Source organism: Mycteria americana, chromosome Z (genome assembly GCF_035582795.1).
Source record: "Mycteria americana isolate JAX WOST 10 ecotype Jacksonville Zoo and Gardens chromosome Z, USCA_MyAme_1.0, whole genome shotgun sequence".
NCBI lineage: Eukaryota > Metazoa > Chordata > Aves > Ciconiiformes > Ciconiidae > Mycteria > Mycteria americana.
In genome coordinates, this window is record NC_134396.1 from 4,955,836 (window position 1) to 4,974,477 (window position 18,642).

The 18,642-nt window shown below is 40.1% G+C and overlaps 1 protein-coding gene across 1 annotated transcript in view; it reads right to left on the reverse strand.

The window, feature by feature from the left end:
- Positions 1 to 9,179: 9,179 nt before the first annotated feature.
- The window catches only part of GOLPH3 (golgi phosphoprotein 3), a 33,391-nt gene continuing 23,928 nt past the window's right edge, over positions 9,180 to 18,642 (reverse strand). The window contains exons 3-4 of the mRNA XM_075526517.1: positions 14,459 to 14,573; positions 9,180 to 11,170 (exon numbers count right to left, since the gene is read on the reverse strand). Of these exons, the coding sequence (XP_075382632.1) occupies positions 10,746 to 11,170; positions 14,459 to 14,573 (540 nt within the window). The 3' untranslated portion in view covers positions 9,180 to 10,745. The remainder of the gene's footprint in view (positions 11,171 to 14,458; positions 14,574 to 18,642) is intronic.

Here is an 18,642-nt window from a genome sequence, read left to right on the forward strand (position 1 = left end):
ACCTCCAGGGATGGCGACTCAACCACTTCCCTGGGCAGCCTGTTCCAATGCTTGATAACCCTTTCAGGGAAGTAACATTTCCTAATATCCAGTCTAAACCTCCCCTGGCGCAACTTGAGGCCATCTCCTCTTGTCCTATCACTTGTTACCTGGGAGAAGAGACCAACCCCACCTCTCTACAACCTCCTTTCAGGCAGTTGTAGAGAGCAATAAGGTCTCCCCTCAGCCTCTTATCCCTTCAGTCCTAGAAGTTAAAGGCACCAAAGTAAGGTGTATTTTATGTAAAAACTTAAGAAGTCCAGCTCATGCATTACAGAACTCAGCAATTTAAATGTCAGGTGCTTACCGAAAAATGTTAGGTGCTTACTGAAATACACACAGGGTTTGTCCTGTGATTAAAAGCTAGCGAGTTATAAGAGACCTCACATCCACGTAAACAAAGGCAGTAAAAGAACAACAAAACGACTCCAAAGGCAACGAGCACTTGCAGAGATGTTGATTTCCCTGGGCACTGGGGTCGGTCTGTGCTTTCAGAGGGTTGAGCTTGAAGCTCCATCCCTTCCCTTCTGCTCTGTCCTGTCTCTGGTGCATCCCACCGTGTGCCCGGAGACCCTGGCTGGGGGGAGGGAGCTCTTTCAGTTTCTGGTAGCAGCGGTAAATCACTCTTTAACACAGGGACACCAGCTTTAAAACGTCCTCTTTCTTTTTCCAAAGATTTTAATGCTCTTCAGAAAGATTGCTTCACATCCCCTGTGACTCAAAGCAGACAGAGAGCAAGACTGAAAGTGGTGGGTAGTTTCTAAAGAAATCTAGAATGTCTACATGCTTTTTAATTACATACCTATGTGCACACTTAATTAAATTAAAAAACAATTACCACAATTTATGATATGAATCCAACTCTTTAGCAAACTGGGATTGCAGCTGAGTTTGCTTTTTGACTCCTTTTTTGTTGATTCTCTGTAAACGTTCCTGGCCAATGTTTCTCATTACGGTGGAATGACAAAAGGCAGTTTTCAGTAGGTGCTCTGGCTGTTCATTTCTGGAGTGACATTAGCCTTTTTCTCTTCCTCAGGGAGGTTGGATGGAGGTGGCAATTTGTTTATGGGACTTAAATGAGGCTGAATTGAAAAATAAGAGATGACGAGAATCTATGTTGAATACCACAGTGTAAAAGAGAGTGTCTCTTACTGTACAGATGGGTGCAGTGAGAGATCCCCGCAGGGAATACAAGTTCATGCTGCACCACTAAGTTCCTTGATATTCATTCATAAATATGGATGGGTATTAATTAGGAAAGACAAGTAATTCACCGGTGTAGATATGTAATTCTGTCTTTGAAGAAAGTGACAGGTGTATGTATTTGCTGAAAATATCCCAGAAATTCATGCTTTTGCAAATAGTGTTTCACCTCCTTTTGTTTAACAGAAGTATCCACAATAAGGATCTTTTCCTTAATGCTCGAAGTAGTGAAACAACTTTATAAATAACACTCATGGACTTGCATGACTTTGCAAAAGCTCAAAACTTCTCAGCCCACTCTATTCTGACAGCAGTGGATGGAGGTGCAGAGCTTCTCCCCCTCCCCACATCCCCCATGCCATGCTACAGGCAGGTCTGATGCCTTCCTTGGGGTTTGCTGCCTGGATGAGGAGACCACCTTGGTGCATCATCTGCCTGATATCGACATCATCTTGCAAAATAAATGTTGATTCTGGCAGTTTGGCTGGCAATACCTCCAGTCTATCAGTCAAATTAGACATTAAAAATCTGCATCTAAATCCAGTCCCATGAAAGAACTGAATAATGTTTCTAGCACATGTAAAATTTTGGGGCATTCAGGACAAAGCTGAATAATATTGTGAGGACTGCTTTTCTTCTGCTCAAACAAAACAAGAGCAGACCACCCTCTATTTCCCAGTCTCTCCCTCTGCTATTTGGCCAGCCTGTTGAGCGGGAAGCTTGTTGGAGTATCCAACTTAGCAGTCTCAGTCGAAGCGATGAAGCTGATCACAGGATTACAGAAATGCTAGCTGAGAAGGACCTTTGGAGGCCATCCAGCTCAACCTCCCACTTGGAGCGGAGTTTTTGCCAACACTGTATCCGGTCAGCTGTGGCTTTGTCTAGACAAGTGTGTAAGACCTCCAAGGATGGAGATACCACAACACCTCTAGTTAGTCTGCCCCAGGGCTGCACCACCCTCCTAGTGAAGAAATTTTCCTAAAGTCTAATTTGAAAATCCAAAGGTGCAGTTTGATGCTATCGCCCACTGGTCTATTATCTGCTGCTACTGAGACCAGTTGGTCCCTGTTATTTTTGTAACTCTCCCCCAAGTAGCTGTGGACCCCTAGGCCTTTGATTCCCTAGATTAAACAATCCCAGCTCCTTCTACCTCTTCTTGTAGGCCACGTCTCCCAGAACCATGACCATCCTGCAAGCCCTTTGCTGGACCCTGTTTTCTCAACATCCTTTTGAACCAGGGGGCCCTGGACATGGTATTCCTGATGTGGACAAGATCTGCAGTGCAGAGAAGAAAGGGCTAACAACTTCCCTCTAACTACTGCCTATCTTCTTCATATTGTGACGAGAGTGTCCTGGTGGCTCATATTCAACATGGTCCATGCCCCTTCCAGCAGCACCACTTCCACTTGGCTCCCAGCCTGCACCAGTACATTGGGTTTTTCCCACCCTGGGCACAAGGCTCTGCACTTCTCCTTGCCTAACTTCCTTAGATGTCTGTTGTCCCGGTTTCAAGTTTCTCTGTGTCCCTCTGAATTGAAGCTCTTCCATTTGGCATGTCAACCACTCTCCTTTAACTTATTATCATCCACAATGAGGATGCACCTTCTCTCCATGTAGGTGGCTGATGATGCTACTGAACAATATTCGCCCCGGTCTACTACTGGAGCCCAGTGGTCCAGCCAATTTCCACCTCACCTAACAGCCCAGTCTTCCAGCCTGTACTTCCACAGCTTCCTTCCAAGAGTGCTGTAGAGACAGTGTTGAAAGCCTTTCTGAAGCCAAGCAGTCTTATATCCACTGCCCCCCCCCATCCCCATAGCCAGGCATTCCATCACAGAAGGCAGCTTTGTTGGTCAGGCCCAATTTGCGCTTCATAAGTCTTTGACCATTCCCTAGTACCTTCCTGCCCTGTTACATGTTTGGAAGTAGACTCAAGAAGTTGTGCTTCCTGCACTTGCCTGGAACTTGAGCAAGGCTGACTGTACTATGTTCTCCATCTCAAAGACAGGTGCAACACTGGCCCAGTCCTCACGGACTTCCCCGAGTCACTGATTTTTCCTAGCTGAAGCTCACTATCACTCTCAGCCCCTTGGGGTGAATCCCATCCAGCCCTATGGATCTGTGTACATCCAGCCTCTCTGAGCAGTCCCTGCTGCCACCCCCCTCCATCCCAAGCTGTCAGGGCACATACCAAGCTCTGGTGCAGGCAAAGAAGAGTACCTCAGCATTTTCCATATTTCATGTCAGTTGATTGTCTCCCTCACTCGTTGACAGTCCCATGGTGTTCACTATGGGCTGCCTCATCTGGAAACAGGGTATGTGCAGCTCCTTTGCGAATCCCCTAGATCTCCAGCACTGAGTGCGGGAAGCTTACGGGCATGGGGCTCCCAGCCTTTGGAGAGGAGATGAGCCTGGAAGGAGAGGAGTGTCCAGGGCAGCCTTGACAGCTGGCTGCACATCTGAAACTGGCAAGTGGCAAGTCTGCAAAGCCCTGGCAGCTCGAGACACTGATGTGGGAGAGCTGGGACTCATTTGACTGTACAAGCACAGGGCTCAGGACCAAGCGAACTTGTACCCTGCTTATTACTGTAACCCCACAGGGTGAACTCTCAGGTTTCTGAACTCCTTTCTGTGCCACTGATGAACATAATCTGCAAGATACACTATGAGCAGGATAGTCACCAACCTGCTCGTACCTCTAGTTATCTTCTAAGCAATTGCCTTCTGAAGATACACTTCAATTAAGGCTGCAGTAATGGTCGCTTCTGTCCATCACTGTGCAGAGTATATGAAAATGTGCCAGACATTTCTGCTGTTCGTGGCTCACAAATCCTTAACCCTTGTGCCGACTGTCAGCCATATGTGATCTTGGCAGCAGGTCCTGTCCATTCTCTACAGAAGAAAGAAAAGAAAAAAAAAAGGATACTTTAGTACAATCAAAAGACAACTATGTTTCCTCTTAAAGAAAAATATAAGATGTTAGTTTAAATGTCTACAAATGCTGTGTACAAATTCCCCTGCATGTCAGCGCTGCTCGTACAGAAGGGATTCTGTATATCTTTGGCCGTGCATCTCAGATTTGGGTATATTAAAATGTGCGTAAATCTTCAGCTGGATCTCAGAAGGAAGTTCTCAATAGCTAGTGCCTAACATCAGACAATGTATTTGCAGCGAGGCATTTATTAATGCAGTGAATTTAGCTCCATTTCCTGCTTGCAATGTATCCAACAAACAGACCTCAGTTGTTATTCCAAATGTGTTTATAATTGCATTTTATTTCAGGCCTGTTTTATTTGTACATATTCCAGTTTCAGGAAGGTCACACGCACTCCCTTAGTTTCAAGTACAACCGCTCACCCGCATGACGTGGTGTTTTCCTGGATGACTGAAACCTTTGTGAACAGCCGGCTGCTCCTCTCCCACGCAGGCACAAGCACAGCCCCAAACACATCTGCAGTGTATTGACTGGTGGGCACGAGCCAGACCCGTCAACGCACAGCTCTCCAGTCCCCTCTGCCGTGCTCAGAGAAACTCTTTGACCCCAAAGGTCTCCTTGGCACACATGGGGTGGGACCACTGGGAGAGCAATGTCCAGGGGAAGATGCTCAGGTCTATCATGGCTATTACAGTTCATGGCCTGCCTGGATGGAGAGCAGCTCCCACATCACCCGACAGGCAGCAGGTCTTCCCAGCCTCTGGCCCATGGCCATCTCCACGTTCACCAGGGGGGAAAAGAGTAATGAAGCATGTATCCATACAAGATCTTTTAAAAAATGTCACTAACAACGTTGCATAAGATTAACGGCCTCAGGAATCTCAGACCTTTCCAGGAGAAGCTCCCTTGGACCAATTTTTATTCAGGCACCACCGTGAATTCTCCATCAAGGGCTCTGTTTACTGTCACAGCTGAGGTGGGTTACTGCAAGATTGCTGCTTGGAGAAACAATCTGGTTTTGCTAAATTCTTTCTGCAAGTCCTGGGAATACAGGGTCCGAGATCTTTAATGGTGTGTAGGCGTTGTCTGTTTAGCACTGCAAAACTTATACATGACTTAGCTAAATCTTATTTTCAGAAGTGACTGAGGTCCTCAGGAGCTTAAAGAGTCAGAGCAGGATTTTAAAAGCTGGCGGAGACATGATTTGGTTTCATTTGAACAGAAAAGAAACAAAGAAGGACTTATAAAGATGCCCTGGCAGTGGCAAAGAAAGCTTATGAACTGCCTGTCATTTCACTTTACAACCACCACAGTCTTCTCCTAGCACCCACCTTCAAGATCAATCCCAGGGAAAAGGGAGGAAAAACCCAAGATTTGAATAAATGTACAAAAGGAAGGGGAAACAGATGATAAATCCTGAAGGACTAGTGCATTAGATGATGGCAAATCCTTTCTGAGCAGACATCAAGATGCACTAGATGGGAAGGAACTGAATGATGTATTGGGAGTCAAGAAAGCAAAAATGAAAAACTAAAATATTTTAGTCTATTTTGCCAGGAAAACAGCTTGTATGACCACATTGTAAGTATATCTGTGCCTCTTTCTTCTCCCACTTGTTCCTTTTAGTCACATTAAAGAAACCTTACAAATAACTTAGGTGTCTACAACTTCCATAAAAATAAATAGCCAAATAGAGAAGATGCTTTTTTGAGCTGCAACACAAACTCAACTCTCTTAATAAGCAGAGAACCTGAAAGGGAAAACTACTCTTGTATATAATCCTCTCACTGTAGGGAAAGCTTGAGTAAGAGATAGCAAGCCCTTAGAGCACTGGCTCAGGAACAAGATCTACTTACATTAGAGAACTGGCAAAATCATGATCCTCGGCTGCAAGTCCTCCTTGCTGCACAGACAACAGCTTGCTTTTGAAGCAGGCAAAGAGAAGTTTCAAGGTAAATTAGCATCAGTTTTTGTTCACCTTAACAAACCACATGTTATAAGCTACAGCAGGTGGCCACCTGCTTCAGTTCAGCCATGGTAGCAGCTAGTATTGACAAATGTATTTGTTGAAGAAGGGGAGGTTCCTTGAGGCATTAGCAGGGAATCACAGCAGAGGGGAAAGCAACTCCGAGAACAGGGTAATTGAGAGTCAAGCTCGAGCTGACAGTAAAACTGAGAGCAAAATAAGGTTAGTAATAAAAAGGCAAGAGTGGAAACACCTAAGTTTAGAAATCAGTACAATTCATTCATGAGCACAAAAGAGGAAGTCACCAAGCAACAGGGAAAAGAGAAGAAACAGGGAGAAAAAAGCTGAAACAGCAAATTGTTTGGAAGTACAGAAAGGTGTGTGGGGGGAAGGGAAACCAAAGGCTACTACTCATCAGCATTTCTTTCCCTATTCTTTTCTGCTGTCTTAGGAACCAGCTTTTCTTCTCACTTTCTACGGAAGCTCTTTCTCCTCCTGAGTCATTAGCTTTTCTTACCATTAGCTTTTCACAGGCTTCGTGCTGCTGCTTTGTAGGCAGGAGAAAACAAGACCCAATGGGAGGAAACTCCAGATCTCATTCAGAGATGAACACGGGCAGCAGCTCTGACCGTGCTTCTTCCCCATCCAAAGACCCTCCCCTCCTACCCAAGAAGGCCACCTCCTACAGACACCTGAAATCACACTTTATATCCGAGAGTATCAAAGCCCTTAACAGCATCTCATTTCCCAAGTAATTAAACTGTTGTGTACATTAAGCACTGCCACAGAATGAGTTACTTCTTCAAGAAATTTGTACTTCTCTGAAGCTGGAAAACCCCTTCCATATAAAAGAGAGGTGGACAATAGGGGAAACTAGGACATAACAGGCTTTGACTACCTGAAGTGCCTGAAGCCCAGCTGCGGCAGAACTGAGGCTTTGATGGAAATCTTAAAAGTTCCGTTTCCCAAACTGGTGAAGACCACAGCCTCAGGAAAAACTGGAAACTACTGAGCAAATGAAAAAAAATTCCTTTAGTTATTGCATGCATGTGATACACAGCAATCATTTGCAAATCATAGCTTGAAAGGGTGCTTTATTTTGTTTCAGTACAGATTCAGTCCAGTTCACAGAGAACACATTAGTTAATACATATCTTCACTTTGTAGGAGAAATGGGCATGAACACATGAGCACTCATTCACCAGCCTTTTATAGCAAATTGATGCAACTTTTGCCTCGAAAGCATCATGTATGGCACACAGGTTTCACTAGCATCCCATATAGGAGCACTGTAACATCATCTCTAGAAACACAGGAGAGGAGGATGTACATCTCAAGGACTATAAAACTATCTGTGTACTGCTGGGGGATTTAACTTGGTTTTGACATTAACTTGAAAGTTTGTTTTAAAACAATGTGTCCCTGAATAATATATATTCTTGCTTGAGGCACACGTTCAAGTTTAGGCTATGGATAGCAGTCTTCACTTTAAGCAACCAGTGAGAGCTGAGGACTCTGAGCAGACAAAACTGCCTTAAAACCAAGTCCCCAGGTCTCCGTGAGCTGCAGTAGCAGCTAACAGGACAAAGGGTACCCACATCTCAGCGGAACAAAGCAGTCTCCCATGTTTAACCATTTTATTAGAACCTGAAATAGCAATGAAGGCAAGGATGTTCGCTAGATCCGTTCCTGTTAGCCTACCAAACTTACCTTCCTTGTTAGGCATAAGGTCTGGTAGCACTTGTGAGGCTTTGGGTTTTTTAAAGCTCAAGATAGGACTCAAGACTCCAAAAGCCCATCTATGTCCCCTGCACATCGAGGCTTATACCAGGTGGTCTAGCAAAAGACACTGTCACTCTTCAAAAAATCTTCATTACTTACATCAAAGTTCTTTGATACACCCAGTACAAACTCTCCCCATCACAGAAGGAGGTTCCAGCTTTAAGCAAAATAAGCTGATAGGAGATAACTGCCTACAGTACTTGACGTGAAAAAATAAAAAAAACAAATCCTTTTTCTGGGGGGAATTAAAGGGTGACTTCTTTTAAACCATGTTGGCTGTAAGGGTGACAAAACCCCAATATCCCCCATAACCTAACATGAAACCAGCAGGAACATGGAAAACACTCACAGAATGAAGACGAGAGGACAGAAAAGGGACTATGAAAGATACTTTCAGTCTGAAGCATGTTTCAAGTAGCTTAGATTTTCAAAGCCACTTTAAAAGTTTTGTCCATTTAACTTGCTCCTGAATATGCCACTATTTTTCTGACCTTTCCACCTAATTACTTTTCTCTCCTCTCAAAGAGCAACAGAAAATGAGATCACAGGAGAGAGAGACAATGAAAGCACTGAGTTAGCATATACCGTCAAGTACAGAAAGTATTCTATAAACTGTCAAATGTAAGAGGAACATGGCAACTTTAATTTTTCCTCCACTTAAAGCAATCACGTTTTGAAATGTTTAAAAGAAAACATCCAAAGTTCATGCCCAAGCTCCTCAAAGTTTTAAACACAGCATCTTACAACTGAGAGAACACTGTTTGTCTTTTTATTTGTAAACCAGAGTTTGAAATATCTTACAATATACTTAATTTAATTTTTCTAAAGAAACAGCATTTAAGAACTGAAAGAACAGTGTGCCATTAAATGTTAAGGACCATATTTTAAAAACCTTTATTAAAAAAAGGTTATATATGTATGATGAATTTAAGTTGTATTTTAAAGTCAACTACGTAAGCATCTATGTGATTGAAAATTAAGTGCAAAATTGGAAGTCCAGTCACAGATGAGGCTGCAGAGTTGTGTTCAAGATAGAAGAGGTCTACCCATGGCAGGCACAGCTGCACACTCACAAGCTAACTCAGTCTGTTTCAGCCATGAATCCTGCAGATCTGAGCAACACCGCTGATTAGGTCAGTTTGATCTACTTAATATAAACTCTCCCTTTCTAATAAGAAGGATATTAACTAAAGCTTTCAGTTAAGCAATAAAACCTTTCTAATTAGCAACAAAAAGTAAAAATGACATGCTTGCTCTGTTTCAGGCACTTTCAAGATCATAGTTTATTTACTGTAGGTAAAAAGCTAGTATACAGATTAAGGGATCCCTTAAATTTCAACTCTACAGTTATACACCATCTAGTATTCTTGCTCTGAATATTAACCAAAGAAGTTTCTAAACACCTGTAAGCCCCACTATAAATCTGCATTGTTATGAGGGGAAAAAATAATATATATATATATAAATCAATGCTTAATTTTTTCAATGCATAATATTTACACTGTGAAACCAATGGGAGATAACAAGCAGTGGCAAAGAGGCAATAAATTTTAAAAAGCCAAAGTTTTATATTTTTTTTTTACAATAGTGTGCTAATCAGCGTAATTGTATATAAGAAATTAAAATATAGCAGAGCGTTCCATTACACAAATCTTAATCATCTGAACTGCAGTCATTACTTGCTAATAATTTACATGCAACACCTGCTAGGACTGACTTTTTGCTTTTAAAGTGTAAAATAGATTATGAGGTTGAAGAGACAAACGTTAATTTGTGTACAAAATTGAAAACTGCGCTCAAGAATTGTACTGGTCACAAGCCTCCTTCCATACAGGGGGGTGGGGGGGAAGTACAAACAATGACAGAAAGCGGTCTCTTTCCGTACACTAATTATCAAAGGCAATGCACAGACTGAGAATACCTGGATGGCAAACTCTGTAGACACTGGAAACAAACAGCTTTCACATACGTGTTCTTTATAGGAGGCATTTCTTTCCATTGTAATGGCAATGGCTGACAGCAAATAAGGGGCACCAGGTGTACAACTAAGTAGATCTTGCAAAATACTAAGATGGGGCAGTTGTTAATATACAATTTGAACTATATATACAATATAATGGAATGTATCCCATCCCAGAACTCATTTATGAAACAATTGGACCTTTCTATACTAGCCTTATGACTCAGCTGTCGTTCTAATGAAAATAAGTACACGAGAGACTGGCATGAAAAGTAAAATTTATGGGGCATTTTACAGGCTCTATTGACAAAGCTGCCTAATGGCATTTCTGCTTTTAAAGTAATTTTGTTAGATATAATTGAAAACATCTGTGTATAAAATGTCCTGACAGATACTTCAACATGGAACTTTGGTGATTTAAAAAGGCCCTTTTTAATCTGTTACGAATTGTACTGCAGAAGTATTGATGCATGCACACATCTGTGTCAGCTGAGATTAGTGGTCCAACTGCATGTACATGTCCTCCTTGAGGTGCTTTCCATGTTAAACCACTTCAATAACAATAAGATGAAAAATAGATTAAACAAAGTATTTCAGATAACTCAAACTGAATAGGAAATGGAATGCCAATATGGCAGTAAAACCTTTTTCTGTTGTTTTTAAACAGGAAGGTCTCTTGTACCAGCAGAATCGTGTATACAGACACACAGAGAAGGAGGGAATACACCATTTATAATTCCCATTAAACAAGAGTCGATTCATCATGTGAGAAGGTACAAATTACAGAAACATGAATAGTCAATAGAAGAGAAACAACTGGTTTACATGAAAGAAAAGAGAACACTTCAGTCTGAGTGCAGTTATTTTGTGAAAGCTGCTACAACAGCCCACAGAACCTCATTCGTGTTGGCTTTCATACATTCAACCTCAGGGTCTAAATCCAGAAGCTGTCGCACTCTCTTTGTGGCTAAATCATACTGCTCATCCAAAAGGGGGGCAAAAGCGTTCTCCAGAACATCTGAAGCATGGGCTAAATAAACAAGTGCCAGCAAGCGCTTGTCCATGCGGTGAGGGTCATTCACCCATTTGTCAAGAACTGCTTCTTGAACCTTCTTGATGAGGCGCTGTTTGATATTGTTGTTGGTGAGAGGGTGCGTAGTCATGTCAAAAAGAAGGAAGTTCTGTTTCTCTGTTGTCAGTACACCTTTTTCCACTAGATTTTTAGCTAACCGTTCACGGACATTTCGTAGTTGGTAGTGCAACTTCAATGGGTTCCATGTTTCACCTAAAAAGGTAAGCAAAAACCCAACAGTCATGCAAAGTTTAAGCTGTACTAGTACAGTGATTCCCCCACGCCCCGTGGTGCAGAATGAGCTGTCAAATTCAAACTCATATAGCTGACTATTACACTAAGATATTGTGCTAATGTCAGCATTTCTCTGACCTCTGACCTACCCAGATATAGGCATACAGACAGAGACCATGAGAGCCCCCTTGGAGGAGCTTCAGTGTATATTTAAAGTTTGGACAAAATGCTAGCTAAGCCATGTCTTGATTAAGGATATGACAAATAAGCAGTCTTGTACTGAAGCAAACAAACAAACAAACCCCAAACCAGTAATGAAGAAAGAGTTTACTTTTAATAATAAAAATAAGCATCACCTCCAATCTCATGCATTTGTCTGCTTCCAGCCTTTTACCATTTCAGAGACCAGAAGAAGTGTCATTGCCTTTCTTTCTGCCACAGAAAGAAGCTACTGCACACCTACCCTGTGCATTTCTCTATTTCTTCAGGTTTTCATTCTTCTCTCCCTTCCTGCCCCCACCAGGTGAAACAGTGACCATGCACTGTGTGAGTGTGGGGGTGTGCATGTACACAGGAACACATGTTGGGCAGGGGCTTTAATTTTTCTACAAAACTTATTCCTAGTGCTTTTTGTTAAGGCAGGAGAATCTGCCCCTTCAGAGTGCGTGACTGTGTGTGCATAGAGGAGGGAATTTAAAAAGCACAGAATCAGCATCAACAGCTACTGATAAAGCTAAAATTGTTAAGCACTAGGAAATCAACCTTTGCTTAAGAGTTTACTTAACAAGCTAAAATTTTAGGTCCAGCCTACCTAAGTATTTAACATAAGTATTAAAAATCCCTTCCTGATATAAAAGAGTCTACGCATTTTAAGAGGCGAGGCAAGAGATAGCATTAATTATTTCTTACACAGAAGAGGGTTTTCTATAAATGATACAAGAATTTCTGTATCACTTCATTTCTATATCAGAAAGCTTTTTAAAAATTCATTGGTTAACATACAATAATAATAATAAAAATAATAAAAACCAGAGATGACTTTAAGGTTTCACCCACTGTGATAGAGGGGAACATACACTGTATCCAAGTAACAGCCAAGTTAAGTAACAAATGAGGTGACACCAACTGCATAGTGAAAGGCAGAGAACCCACCCAGGCCTGAACTACACAAGTCCCTACAGGTCCCACACATCACTGAATGTGATTCTCCAGCTTGACCATGAATTAAACTATTGCACACACACAAAAGAGTGGCTTCCTTACGGCGTTTAACAGGGCAAAGGCTATTTCCTAGATTTTTCTACATTTGTTAGGTGGATGTGGCTATATAGTAATAAAAATCAGTACTGTGGTGACACCTTGTGACCAATCGCCTCAATTACACAGACACTTGCTCATCTAAACACAGACAGATGTTACCTCTACAGGAAGACCTGACATTTTGATCCAAACTTCTGTATCCCCTACACTTGCTTTCCTTAGAGGCTATCTTATAAACAACATCAGCCTGGCAAACATCACCTTACATGTCCACATAAATATTTCCATAATGGCTTTGAACTTATATGTACTGTAGCTTCAAGCAGCATTCTTCGCATCACTGATAATTATGGATAGAGTAACTGTTTTTCCAGGATCAGGCCCTAAAGCAAAATTCTAAAAGTTTATCAAAAAAACCCAAAACAAAACACCAAAATATTATTCTTCAAAGGGCAGTACTCTAAACCATGGGAAATGCAAAGAACCTTAATGTCATCCAAGAACTAGTAATTAATAACCATATGTAAGTAAAAATGATTGATGCAAGTCTTAGCCACAGCACTGTAGGTAACTATCTACCCAGAGCCAAAGCTCAGCAAGGTCAGGAAAAGCTTACCTTAGCTTAAAGAAAACCTACAACATTGTTCATTCATTAGTTGACCTTTTTTGAATCAGTACTAACTTGATGTGCTCTGCACTGGGAGAGAAGGTGAAATGTCAGCACAAATTATGTATTTGGGACAAGAAAAATGAACTGTTTTTGCAGGCTGTAAAAGTGAAGGAGAGCTGAGCAAGAACTGAACTGCAAGGCTATGCAGCCGCCGTGCCCCCAACTGACAAGGACTGCTTTGTTCTCCTGTCTTCCCCCTCTGCCTGACAGTCAAGGAGCAAGAGGGGAGGGATGGCAAGGACAGGAATATGAACTGATGTGCAAGGAAGGCTGTTTAAGGTGGTACAGGGTGAAGAACACAATGAAAACAAGAAGGCAGAGAAAGGTGGAGAAATTTTGCCCATTTTTGAAATGCTTACTTACCAGTTGTTGCAAGTAACAGATTTAGATAGACAACTTCAAGTCTCATTACCCACTACCTTCCAGAGTCATGCTGTTGACAAAACAGTGGGTTTTTTTCCTGCACTGTTTGCACAACTGAAGTACAGCTCTAACCTACTCCAAGGAAGCTACATTTTATGTTTTGTAAAAACAGACAGACCCTGGTGATGAATTTTGGCTACAGGAAAAAAAACAGCAAAACAACAAAACAATAAAAGCACTACAAGTTAAAAGATGGTCATTGTTAATTTTGGTTTAATTTATGCATCCTGAGGATACAACTGTTGGTGAGGTATATGAAAAATGTTAACTGCAATTGTAAAGATGAAATCTAATTGACATTTCTTTCTTTTTGCAACAACTTCCTAGCTTTACAGGAAGAGCTCTGTGCAAAGTACTCATCTTGGAAAACCGTTTTGAACAACAAGAAGTATCTAACATTTGAAAATATTTATTACACTTCTTCATTTAATGGAAAAATAGACTCTTGACTCTTTATTATTGTTTCTTAATGATTAATGGCCAAATCATCCTCAATTTTACATCTGAGCAGTGAGCTCCTTATCGCCTTTCTTTATCAAAAGATCTGAATACTGAATCCATACACCTATACTCCAAACTTCCACTAACCCTCACTTCCAGTTACAGAGAAAGGCAGTTATATCTCCAGGGCACAGTCCTGATTTACTTCAGAGTCAGCGGAAGGCACCTCTTCCAGAGCTGAGATGTCCTCTGACACTTCCATATAGATCCCTTCTGAACCAAGTTAAGTCAAAAGCAACAGTTACTTATATTTGATTAAAGGCTAGAATCAACAAGAGACTACCCTAGAGAATAGACTAATTAACTTTTTTGCATACTTTCTCCCCAAAAACCTTACAGTATAATCTCTAGTGATGCCAGATAATTAGCTTTATTGGGGAAAAAAAGGCAAATACATTATGTCCAAGGCTTACCACTAAGCAGTTCAATCCAATTTTGTACTGTTTCAGGAGGCTGGGTCTCTTTTATGTGTTTCAGGGCTTCATCAAGCAGAACATCCCCTGTAGGAGCATCTGACTTGCAAATCACCTAGGATAGAATAAAATGCAGTCAGTATTTTGACTTAATTCATATACCATAAACATCCACCAATAAAAACTGGAAAAAATCCACCTATTAGCAAAACCAAGGAAATTTCAAAAAAATAAGGAACCATCTCTAAGAATATGCAACTTCAAAAAAATACCTAGTTGCTAAAAAACAACTATCTAGGAATTTAATTACAAAGCTATGTTAAGTCTTAGATTATCTGTAACTTAAATTAACCTTAATTGACTAAAACTATAGTATTAATAACATGCTTAATAGCTAATTTTTTAAGGAAGATAATCCACTAACCTGGCCAGGTCCTTCGCTTCCTCCCCAAAACAAAGTATAATACAGTGTTAAATTACTCTGATGGCAGTCTATTTTTACTGCTTCAGGTCAATTTATTCAAAATACTGCAGTTAAACAATTAGGCCATGTGAAATTGTGAAATCAATCACAAACTGAAAAAGCAGGAAAACTTGTTTTCTTCTTTCATATATTCATGGATAAAAATAGGTTCAAGACAGTATCTGTAAGTCTTACAGCTCTGAAGAACACACTGACCAGCAACACTATGTTCTATTCACTAACAGTTAAAACACACATATAAGCAAAATATCTATGTAGTAATAAACTCCTTAATATGCAATAATACATGCAATATCATTTAAGTTTGTTATTTAACAACTTCTAAAATTATTTGAGCTCTTCCCTCAAGAGAGCACAGGAGAACAACAAAAAAATCATTCACAGTAACATAATAAAATTTTAGTAACTGCTTGTTTATCAGTATAAGTAGTTATATAAACCACGTACAAACACATTTTTTTCTGGTTAGAAAAGCAAGAGCACCAAATGAAAACATACAGATTAAACTATTCCAAGTCATTATGTTTGAATAAAGCCAAAATAACAGCAATAAAAATCTCTTTCTTTAGAAAAAAGAAAAATTACTACACAGTTTCAAAGCTATTTATGAAAACAACAACTAAATCTGGCAATTTAAATAGTTTTACAACTTCACACTTTATGCATCAGGTAAAAAGATAACAGGCAATTCACAGAAAAACTAACACATCAACACAATTCCACATATACAAGAGAAGCAGCAAGTGAAAGCTCTTATTTTTTGTAAAGCTTCACAGTAGTCAGAAAGGTGTCCTGGAGGAGCTTTAAGTGTCCGATTGAAATACATCCCAAATTTAGTTCTGTTTTGTAGTTCTAATAATACTTACTACAAACAATAGAGGAGTAGAATACACTCTCATAGGGTCTGTAGATGACACTGAAATGAGTTGCAATGGTAAGACAGGTTCAATACTGGCAAGATGATCCCAAACTAGAGATGCGTACAAAGTCAATGAGATGAAATGAAAAGGAAAATTGCTGGAAAGATGTTTGCGAATACCTAACAGGTCATAGCTGGAATACTATTTCCAATTTAGATGCATATATAAAGCACAGAAACTAAGATTTTTAATAAAATCAGCAAGAATGAACCAGTCCACAATGCCAGGCTAAAAAGAACATTTGTTTACATCTAAAAAGAAAGCATGTAGATATTTCTACAAAGAGGGTATCGAACAGTAGTTTAGGGCGCCTACTTTGGGAAAAATAAAAGATACCAGCTTATTCTGGCAATACGGAAGATGCAGGATGTATTGTCAAAAACTTCAACAGGCCAATTAAACACCCAAGGAGCTGCTGAATTCCAGTCAGTAGAGAATTTTAAGACTAAACATCTGCCAGAGAAGGACCAGAGAAACCTCATTATCTGTTACTGCATCAAGATTAAACAGTCTCTTGACATACTGTTCAGGTTTCCATTTTTGGGAGCTGGAAATCACTCCCACCATAAACCTCAGATATTTGGTTTTAAGAACACAACTACACTTTAACCAAGACAATTCCTATTTGAAACTAAACACACAACAATGCATATTTATCTTTCTGATTTACAAGCTTGCACCACAGCATCACTCAAAACCTCTATTAACCACATATAATGATATTACTTATCTTCCAGTTTTGTATCAAGATTCTGAATTTTTTGAAGTTTCTGTTCCTTAATTATACAGGAGCATACTTCAAGTTGGGTTTTTAAGCTGCTAGATTGCAGCTGTTAATAGCCACCTTTCAGATATTCCTTTAATAATTAGCCTAAAAACACCAACTTATTTATCTTTACTTCTTTTTAAAACTGACATTCCAGCAATATTTTAGTTTCTTTGAAGTGTCCCATATAGTTTCCCAGTAACCCTAGTTACACTGGATTGCTCCAGCCTGCTGCAGTTGGTAACCTACTACTTACCATATCACTTTAACAGGTAAGATGTGAAGTCATCTTTTTGACCTGTTTTATTAGTTAAAAAAAAACAAAACAAAACCAAACAAACAAAAACCTCACTGAAGACATAAAAAATGCTTTTAAGTCTAGGATATACATAAATTGGGTTTTTTTTAAATCTAGAAAACAGCTTTCCTTGCTTATTTGGGGTCAAGATACATCTTTCTACCACTGCAAAGAACTTTAAGAAGTCAGCCTGAATATAACGCACCACACGGTACGAGCCCAAACATACAGGCATTTAGGGGAAAGAGCTGTGAAGAGCATAGACTCCCCCATTCAACTCCGTCAGGACTCCATAAGCTCTTGTGAAGCCACAATGCACAACGATTTTGATTCCAAGTTTACCGTTCCCTGCAGCCAGGCATTCAGCACTGTTTCTTCTCACTTCTCTGCTACACTGAATATTCACTGCACAGATTCTTCTGATTATGCTTCCCTCAACAAAAGTATTTTGGTTCACACTTCCATGGTATTTCTCTTCCCCTCCCCTTCCCAACACATGGAGACAGGCAACAGCAGAAGCCCAGCCACCTCCCTCCTGTCTTCATGGATCTGCTTCTTTCTTCAAGGATTTATTGATGAATGCTTCCTGGCTAACTCTCTTCAGAGTTGTAAAAGCACAACAAGAGTAGGAAATTGAGTGGGTTGGGGATCTTGTGAATTGACAGGTTCTTGTGAATTGACAGAAACAGAGGATTAAGATTCCACAAGGGGGAATTTTTTTTCCTAACAGAGGAGCTAAGGTAGAGAAACAGGCCAAGATGCTGGTTCTTCAGAGATGATGGTCCTTAGCCTTATTACAAAAAAATCTTTCTTTATTCCAATTTTTCAGTGATTTATCAGGTACCACATTTGCCTTGTATCCAACTGGTGAGGAAATTTCAATTATACAGAATATTTAATTTGCATTTTCCACCGTGCAGCTTTGCAATTAAGCAATGCTAAAGATTAAGCACTTCTTGTGTCGAGTTTTAAGTAAACTTCATTATTTACTTTTAATACAAAAATTCACTCATGCATGAATCACTCAGAATTGTCAGCTATAAAATACTGAAGTTAATCCACCAAGGATTTGTTGGGATTTCTTTTGTTTTTAAGAACTCTAGTGATTTGGTTTGCTTTCTGAGGCTGTAATGCAGCATTGAGTACCACTTTCTATCTTCAATAACCACTAGTCTTAGAAATTACTTTATTTTTATTACAGAAATTACTTTATTATTGTATAAAGTAAAAAGAAATTACTTTATATTTATATATAAACCTCAACATTTATTTGTTTCTAAAATTGATACCAGTAGATAGAACTCCAAAATGATGCAATGATTACATATTCTTAAGCCAAATTTACAAGGATGTTGCAACATAAAATACATCATATTGACTTTCAAAGTTTCACTAACATCCATCAAGTCCTTGTCTGCCAGTTTCTCAGTCTCATTTGTCTCTCTATGGCATTCAAGCATGGATTTAATACATCTTGATCCATTCTGTCTTAAAAGTTCTGCCTCAGAAACTGCAAAAAGTTACCAGCAAAGATCCACCTGATTTAAGGCTTGAAGTGGAAACCATCGTAGCTAGCAATCTTCTAAGTCAGCTGTATGACCAAGGCCACAGTTAGCTGGTTATAAATCCATACCACTGCCCAAAGAATTAGTTCTACCCTCTTCTTGTTCTCACCTTACTGCTTGTGCCAGCAGTCTCACTTATGCCCCACCTGAT